We start from the raw sequence: 9,435 nt of genomic DNA on the forward strand, positions 1-9,435 counted from the left end.
TTCTGGAACTAGCTCGGTAGACCAGGCTGGTCTCGAACTCACAGAGATCCACCTGCCTCTGCCTCCCGAGTGCTGGGATTAAAGGCGTGCGCCACCACCGCCCGGCAAGACAATTGATTCTTGACTTCAAAAAGAAAAACAGCCCTAGTACCACAACCACTCAATGCTTCAAGGAGGACATGAGCAGGCTTTCCCACATGACTCAATGTTCAAGTATTCCCAAGTTATGGATAATTCCCATGTGGGTTTGCAGACAACCTCAGCACATCGATCAGTATTTCTAAAGCACTGCTTACTCATCTGTCTGTCTCCATAGCTGATGGCTTCCGCCAGAGGGCTCCATCCCTGAGCATTTTTCACCTTTACGGGAGCGTTGTGAGCCAACAGTAAATGTGCACATTCTGCAACATAAAAATTAGTAATAATTATCAGACACACAATTTTTAGAATATTTAAATGAGTGTTATGAAAAAGTTCAAGAAACCAGATTACTACATTTGTGAAATAATACCATTCTATGTATAATTAGTAACTTATAAACTCCCATGTATACAATCAGTTCCCCAGATTCAAAGGTACCCAACCTAGCTAAAAATAAATTGGATTCTCTCTAAAAATAAAGTACTGTTTTCTGTCTCCAAAGAATATCTGAAGCGAGTTTCCAAAGACTGCAAGCTAACCTATGAACCTCAAGAGTTACTTTAAATAAATATCTACAATTCAGCTGAGCATGGTGGTGCATGCTTTTAATCTAAGCACTTGGGAGGCAGAAGTAGAGGCAGGTGGACTTCTCAGAGTTGTCTGAAGGCTAGCTTGGTCTGCACATCGAGTTCCAGACCAGCCAGGGCTACATGGCAAAACCATGTCTCAAAACAAAAACAAACAAGAAAATATCTAAAACCCAGAAAGATCCAAAGAAGTTGCATACCTGTCATGTCAATGAAATGTTAATTCTTTATTTCAGGAAGAAAAAAAGTGTTTTAAAAAGAAAGCACACTGAGGGCTGAAGAGATGGCTCAGAGGTTAAGAGCACTGGCTGCTCTACCAGAGGTACTGAGTTCAATTCTCAGCAACCACATGGTGGCTCACAACTATCTATAATGAGATCTGGTGCCCTCTTATGGGGTGCAGGCAATACATGCACACAGTACACTGTATACATAATAAATCAATCTTTAAAAAAATGGATACCATAGACCTTTATCTCTTTGTATGTAATGGTCAATTTATAGCAATTTCCTCCCCGAGACTATTTATGGAACCTATCTTTATGGAAGATATCACTTGGATTTGTTTGTTTGTTTTACAAGACAGGGTTTCTTTTTTTTTTTTTTTTTTGGTTTTTCGAGACAGGGTTTCTCTGTGGTTTTGGAGCCTGTCCTGGAACTAGCTCTTGTAGACCAGGCTGGTCTCGAACTCACAGAGATCCACCTGCCTCTGCCTCCCGAGTGCTGGGATTAAAGGCGTGCGCCACCACGGCCCGGCAGGGTTTCTCTTTGTAACAGCTCTGGTTGTCCTGAAACTCACTATGTAGACCAGGCTGGCCTCAAACTCACTGAGATCCACCTGCTTCTGCCTCCCAAGTGCTGGGATTAAAGGCATACACTACCACTGCCTGGCTTCCTCTTTACAATGAGTTTCAATGTAGTCATATCTTAAGCACTGTTGTGCACACAGGTTTGAATTAATGATTACCAGGAAACCTTTTTTCCAAATTGTATATGTCTAAAATAAGCTACCTGTGGTCAGACTCTTAAAGTCTGAACCAATACTGGCTGAGAGATGCTGAACGGAACTACCTCCTATCTCCCATGGATCATTACTCTGCTAGTGGTTGCAGACACACACGCGCACGCACACACACACACACACACACACACACGCGCGCATTAAATACTTAACTAAGCAGTTACTATATGTCTATTTAGGTATTTTTAGTGGTGGAGGTGGTGAGCATGTGGTAGGCAAGCATCCCTTCCCCAAGCTGCATCCCCAGTCATTCCTAACTACTAGAAACTGAAAACAGAAGTGAAGGAAGATAAAGTCTTATTACCAGAACTTTTATCCTATGAGGAAGACAAGTAAATCATTTTTTAAAAATGTACCAACTTTTTGAAAGAACATGGTGGGGTGAGCTAAATGGCTTTACTTCAGCATTATTCTTGGTGATAGAAGGCATGACAATAGCAGAGAACTCCATTAGAATAAGATAAATATAGACATTTCATTTCTCAAAGGCATTAAAGAAAGTCTGTTCAAAATATGTGAGAATATGTGATATAGAAGACTGATTATTTTGCAGAATGTGGTGGCTAGCCCTTTTAACCCCAATACTCTCACAGAGGCAGATGGATGCCTATGAGTTTCAGGCCAGTTTGGTCTACCATAGTGAATTCCAGGCAAGCCAGGGCTACATAGTACAACTGTCTCAAAAAAAAAAAAATATTCTTTTTTAATACACTGATAGCAAACTAAGTGTCCATCATGGGTTATAAAGACTCACAGTTCCACACACACTGCTAGAGAACTATGCGGTTCAAAGAGGAGCACTACAGCAAGGGACAGGAATGAGGGAAATGGTCAGAACACATGGAAGTAAGGGGTGAGCTCTTTTCAGAAAGTATCTTACTGACAGTCAACAAGTGATGCAACCAGAGAAGCAGGTTACACCATCCAGTGTACTGGACAGAGGAAAAGCGCTCCGTGAGCATTCACAGGTGTCAAAGCGTCACTCCAAGACTATTTACTAATTAGAGTAGAATGTCTATAGCAGCCACACCTACAGCATCACCACTCAAGGGAGAGGACTTAGAAACTGACATGGAAAAGCACAATATGGAAAGTACGGCAGGCAGAACTTCCACTTGGGTGAACCCAAGCTGAGGTCATACTATGAAGAAGGCTTAAAGGTGAAAAGATACCCTTTGGATAATAAATATGGAATTAATTTTTATGGGTTTGGTTTTTGTTTTTTTCCTTGGGGGAGGGGGGACAAGGTTCCTCTGTGTAGCCCTGGTTGCCCTGGAACTTCTTTATAGACCAAGCCGGCCTTGAACTCACAGAAATCTGCCTGCCTCTGCCTCCCAAGTACTGGAATTAAAAGTATACAAAACCACTCACTACCTAGCTGGAATTAATATTCTTTAATACTACCAGAAAAAGAAATGGAGAGAGGCTTCTTGCTCATCTTTTACAATTGTATTCTAACTGAGTCGGTGTGTTTGCACTCATTAGCAAAAAAAAGTCTTTTATTAGTAATTTATTTATTTTTATGTTCATTTGGTGTTTTGCCTGCATTTGTGTCTGTGTGAGGGTATTGGATCCTAGAGTTACAGACAGCTGTGAGCTATCATGTGGGTGCTGGGAATTGAATGTAGGTCCTCTGAAAGAGCAGTCTTAAGCACTGAGCCATCTCTCCAACACACAAAAAAAGATGTATTTTGTTACTCGTGTGTGTGTGTGTGTGTACATGCATTTTGTGTCTGTGTGTGTGCCATGGAGGCCAGAAAAATGTCAGATCTCTTGAAGCTAGAGTTATAAACTCTCAAGCCCTAAAGAAAACTTTTAATTTAAAACGCCTAATCTAAAAGTATCTTTTAAGGGACTAGAGTGATGGCTCCATGGTTAGGAGCACTTCCTGCTCTCCCAGAGAACCTGGATTCAGTTCTCAGCGCCCCCATGGTGGGTGACTCACCTTTAACTCTGGCTCTATGGAATCTGACACCCTCTTCTGGCCTCCAAGTGCACCAAGCACAGACATGGTACACAGGTGTACATGCAATCAAAACACATACACATAAAATATAAAAACCGTAAATGTTTTCAAAAGAGAATATCAACACTATTTGTGGGTCCTAAAACAGATCTATTTCAGTCTGTCCCAAAATGTTTTCCACCGGATACTTATCTCTTATAAAACCTATGAAGAAGTGGGAATATCAGATAACTGTGAGACATAACTCACCACAATCCTATGCTTGCCCCAACTTCAAAGTCACAGCACAGGCTCTAGAGTAAACTACTGGTTTTAGCAATTTGAGTTTTCTCAAATGGATTTTACCTGGAAACTCTATTTTCTTCTGGCTACTTATCAGTATTTCCTGAAACTAATATTTTATGAAGTTTTTGAACATGTATTCATTTATTTTATGTTTTTTCCTACATGTATGTCTGTGCACTATGTGCATGCTTGGTACCCACAGGCTCAAAGAAACAGTGTTAACAAGTGGTTGTTAATGCCGGGCAGTGGTGGCGCCTTTAATCCCAGCACTCAGGAGGCAGAGGCAGGCGGATCTCTGTGAGTTCAAAGCCAGCCTGGTCTACAGAGCTAGTTCCAGGACAGGCTCCAACACTACAGAGAAACCCTGTCTCGAAAAACAAAAACAAGAAGAAAAAAAAAACCACCAAAAAAAAGAAAAATGGTTGTTAACCACTATGTCACTATGTGGGTAATAGGAACTGAACCAAGTCCTTTGCAAGAGCAACTAGTGTTCTTAACTGCTGAGCCATCTCTCTAGCCCTTGGTTAAGTAATTTTTAATGACAAAACTGGGGCCATCAAGATGGCTCACTGGGTGAAGACTCTTGCCACCAAACCTGATAACCTTACTTTGATCCCTAGGAACAACGTGACAGAAGAAGAGAACCAACTTCCACAAGTTGCCCTTTGATTTCCATACACATTCAGAGGCATGCATGAAATCACATACATACACACAAATAAATATAATGTTTTTAATGACAAAACTGATGTGTGAGTGAAGTTAAACATTAAAAGTATTTACTAACCTTTATTTCCTAACATCACAGCAAGATGTAAAGGAGTGTTTCCTAAAATTGAAAACAAAATTAAATTAGAAGCCACAACAATATGAGTTTTATTTAAATGTGAGTTCAGCTCCTTCAGGATTGTTGTCACCAAACTCTAAGCAGAAATAACACATTTGTTTTCTAAGACAAACTCAGAATGGGGCAAAAGTGAAGCTCTGAGTACCTTTCCTGCCCTGCCCAAAAGTAACCAGCAGGGCATTCATTCTCTGAGATGTTCCCACAGGCTTCAGATTCCTTTTGCTGCTCATTTATCATATCAGTCTTTGTTCTTTTAACAAATAATTCACATATCTACTTACTATGTAGACCAGACTGGCCTTGAACTCACTATCTGCCTGTCTCTGCCTTGGCGTGCTGGGATTAAAGGTATGGATCACCATGCTCCACAGGTTAGATACATCTTTAGGTTTCCAGATTGCATGAATAAGTAGGTAGCACCATTCCACAGGTAGGGGCCCTGAACTAAACAAAAGTGGTAAAGAAAAAGCCCCTTGAATGTGGAAATTCTCCTGTACCAGGTTCTTCAAACTGTGAGCAAGCAGCGCAGACTGCTGCTGTCATAGCTGTAGCAGCTCCTGCCCTGCTATCATGCTCTCCCCAGCCTGGGCTGGGGATACCCTTTCTCCTTCAAATCACTTCCAAGGTATTTAATCACAACATGAAAGTAATTTAATACACCACCAATACTACTCAAGTTGGCCAAGTCAAAGCAGTCTCTGTGAAAATCCCCAGTAATATTTCTCGAACTAACAAGCTGGTATTAAAATTCATACAAAAATCTCAAGGAACCCAGAACATCACCAACTCAGAGTTGGCAAATGGCAAAGCTTTCCTGGACCCTAGCCACTATCTCTTGGTTCTCAGAACAGCCTGTAGAGCTGGCAAGCCTAAGAGAGTCACTTGTTGCCCCTGAAGTAGACCTGCTCTAACCAGCTATCTGCATTTGGTTTCTATGACAGAGCCTAGACTTTCTAGAAACCATCACATTACACTGTATTTAAATGTCCTCTCATAGCTAAATTTACTTAACTCTGGCATTTAATATACTGTATTTTAAAACGTCAAATCATCAAAAACAAAAACTAAAACACCATATAATCAAACAATCTCACTCTGGGGTATATATTAAAGCAGTGGTTCTCAACCCTTTTGGGAGTCAAACAACCTCTTTCACAGGGCTCACCTAAAACCATTGGAAAACACAGATATCTACACATTACAGTTCATAACAAAGCAAAATTATTGTTATGAAGTAGCAACAAAAATAACTTTATTTTTGTTGGGGGTCACCTCAACAGTAGGAATTGTATTATAGGGTCTCAGTATTATCATTCTGTCAAAGAGACATCTGCACGCTTGTGTTTATTGCATTACAACAGTGAAGAAACTGTCAATCAAGTGTACACCAAAAAAAAAAAAAAAAAAGACTTTTAAGTGGGCAGTGAAAATACTACTCTACCATAAAGGCTTTTCTCTCTTTTCTGTAAACATGGATAGAAGTGGAAGTAAGGGAGATAAGCTGGGAGCAACAAGTCAAATACTGCTGTTTTTACACTTGAGGAAGGCAGAAAAGCAAGGAACACAGCAGAGACAAACCCTGGTGCTCTCACTTACATGTAGATGCTCCAGGAGCTACTCCAGGACATACTGAGTGAAGTCACCAGAGGATAGGGAGGGAGAACACAGGGAAACAGCGAGAGAGACGATGACGCCAAACATAACTGAGGTGTCGTCTGCTACGATAAGGCAATGACAGCCTAGAGCTATGATTCAGAGTAACTGAAGGTCAGAGTCTGACGGCTCCCAAGACATGGAAACTGAAAACATCTAAAGAGATAGAAATGCCGGGCGGTGGTGGCGCACGCCTTTAATCCCAGCACTCGGGAGGCATAGGCAGGCGGATCTCTGTGAGTTCGAGACCAGCCTGGTCTACAAGAGCTAGTTCCAGGACAGGCTCCAAAACCACAGAGAAACCCTGTCTCGAAAAACCAAAAAAAAAAAAAAAGAAAAAGAAAAAGAGATAGAAATGCTAATTATGCTGACTCGGTCATTGAAGAATGCATACACATATCAAATTATATTCACTTATTCCATAATTATGTGAATATACTGTGCCAATGGGAGGGACTTCTACTAAATAAGATTAGGACTTCAGAAAACTAAGTGTATTGTCCAAACTAATGACAAGAGCAGTTTACTTAAAATATTTTAATTAAAAATATGAATTTCTCTAAAGTATGCTCTACAAGAATGGAACGGATTTTAAGATCTATTCTGAATTTAATTAGGGATAAAACATTTTTACCTACCCTGAGCAAAGGATGAATTGCCATCATCAAAAATAAAAGTTGTTTTAAAGTATAAGAAGAAAATATAGTTTTACAAAGTTTCACTGTTGTAAAGAGAAAGAGTTTTCAGAGCCTTTTCTGGGTAGCTGTGGGAACTCTTCGACATTGTACTAAAACTGATTTGTTAAAGGCATTTACAATGGGAAATCCAAATTCTATCAGGATCTCTTACAATAAAACACGTTGGTTTCTCTTGTACTGTAGGTAGAATTTTTATTTTCTTTTTCTTTCAAAAGACACTTTTTACAAGATTTATTTGTGTATGTTATGTACATGAGTATTCTATTTGCATGTATGCCTGCATACAGGAAGAGAGCAAGGGATTCCCATTACAGATGGTTGTGAGCACCATGAGGTTCCTGGGAATTGATCGCTGGCTGAGCCATCTCTCTAGTCCACTGTGGGTAGAATTTTTATGGGGTGTGTGTGTGTTGCAAAGGACCAAACTTGGGGCTTCAAACACACTAAAGTCTAGTACTCTACCTAGTATACTACACTCTAACCTGAGCGAGACATGATTACAGAATACACAGCATCATGAAAAGCGCTGTCTAGAAAAGTCTATGGCCATCCAGATACTGATACATTCCAATAGACAGTACCAAAACAGCATGTTCTATGTGACCGTGACCACAGCAGTGGTTGTAAGAACTAGGAACCTGGAAAACTTAAAATGGCTGAGCTAAGTTTTCAAAATTCTAACTTTAACTTATTATTTACAAGCTCTTTTTTTTTTGTTTTTTAAGTTTTTTAACAGTTTTTTTTTTGTGTAGCCTTGGCAGTCCTAAAACTTACTCTATAGACCAGGCTGGCCTCGAACTCATAGAAATCTGCCTGCCTCTGCCTCCAGAGTGCTGGGATTTAAGATGTGGGCCAGCACCACTACCTGGCTAATTCTTCTTCATTTAATTAGCAGCAAACACTATTTTGTGCTGAATGGGATCAAGCTCACCCCATTCATTTACCAGAGAAACATCTGCCAAATGTCTAAATTGTCTATAACCTGTTGTCTTTTTTTCCCCAAGAAAAAAAGTGCTCTGTGGGTAAAGGGTATGTAGTTCCTCTCCTCATAGTCAGTTTCAGAAATATTTTTCCTTCATTTCCCCTCAGCATGCAAAGGACATTGTATACAGCACCTGAATGGCAACAAGAGTCCCCAAAAGGCAGGCGTTCGTTCAGCAGGCCTTTTGTGCTCAGTGAACAGGCCAGCAGACAGAAGGCAAGCGGTGACTTGTATTATCACGAGACACTTTTGATCTGTACACCCTAATTATAGAGCAAAGCAAAAAAAAAAAAAAAAAAAACCAGACCTAGTACAGCACTAAGTTGTACACACATATCCAAGTCCATATCCCCTTCACCCCTCACTTCCAGTAACAGCTGTTTACTGTAGCAGCTATCCAAGAACCTGTGCCTGCAGACACCTGCTTCATAGTCAGACCTCTGATGAAAACCACCCGATCGCATTCCATTGTTGCTACATGCAGACGCCTTCACAGGGTCTCAGCAAGCTTACAGCATGGCTGCCTCTCAAGTCTCCAAACTCCAGCCACATTTCTATTTTTTGCCCACTTCATCAGTGTTCTCCCTCTGAGTTCCTGAAGGCAGTACCTTTGCATTTACTTATCTCTGCTTGAAACTCTGTTCTAGACTCTGTTCGGCTTAACTCTCTCATTAGTGCACCCCACATATGCGCACACTCGACATGACTCATTAGCAGTCACACCACACATTCACTGCTTTGTCTACCGTCTGGCTCTTCAACTAGCATGCAACCCCACAAGAACAGGAATTGGGTTAGTCTGTTCACCTCTGCACTCCCAGCATCAAAAACACAGATATCAGAAGCTCCATGTTTATCTGTTGAATGAATAAATCAACCAATTAAAAAAAAGCCATTAAGAACCAAGAGAACAATTACAAATCTGTTTCTACTCTCAGAAATGCCTTACTCTAGAATAAGGCAGATCCCCTCTCAGCTGTCCTTGTAAAGCAAACAAAAGAAGCACATATAAGGAGACAGACGGTACAGGGTTTTCCTAGAACTCAATACAACTCTGTAGGGCCTGCAGTAACGGCTGCAGATCTGTGCACCTAAAACTCTAGCAGATCCAGTAGCCCAACAATCTTGCCCTCTACTGTTCTGATAGGCAGTATTTAAACACCATCAAATTAGATCCTCAAAAATCTACCTAAACAAGGCAGGCGATGGTGGCGCACGCCTTTAATCCCAGCACTCGGAAGGCAGAGGCAGGCGG

At 40.8% G+C, this 9,435-nt stretch overlaps 1 protein-coding gene across 2 annotated transcripts in view; it reads right to left on the minus strand.

Annotated features, from left to right (window-relative positions):
- The window catches only part of Ankrd13c (ankyrin repeat domain 13C), a 48,348-nt gene that overhangs the window by 32,476 nt on the left and 6,437 nt on the right, over positions 1-9,435 (minus strand). The window contains exons 2-3 of one of the 2 annotated variants that reach the window (XM_005357453.3): positions 4,788-4,829; positions 297-401 (exon numbers count right to left, since the gene is read on the minus strand). In XM_005357453.3, coding sequence (XP_005357510.1) covers positions 297-401; positions 4,788-4,829 — 147 coding nt within the window. The remainder of the gene's footprint in view (positions 1-296; positions 402-4,787; positions 4,830-9,435) is intronic. The other variant, XM_013350098.2, reaches the window with a different exon arrangement.

The sequence above is a fragment of the Microtus ochrogaster genome, chromosome 21 (genome assembly GCF_000317375.1).
Source record: "Microtus ochrogaster isolate Prairie Vole_2 chromosome 21, MicOch1.0, whole genome shotgun sequence".
Taxonomy (NCBI): domain Eukaryota; kingdom Metazoa; phylum Chordata; class Mammalia; order Rodentia; family Cricetidae; genus Microtus; species Microtus ochrogaster.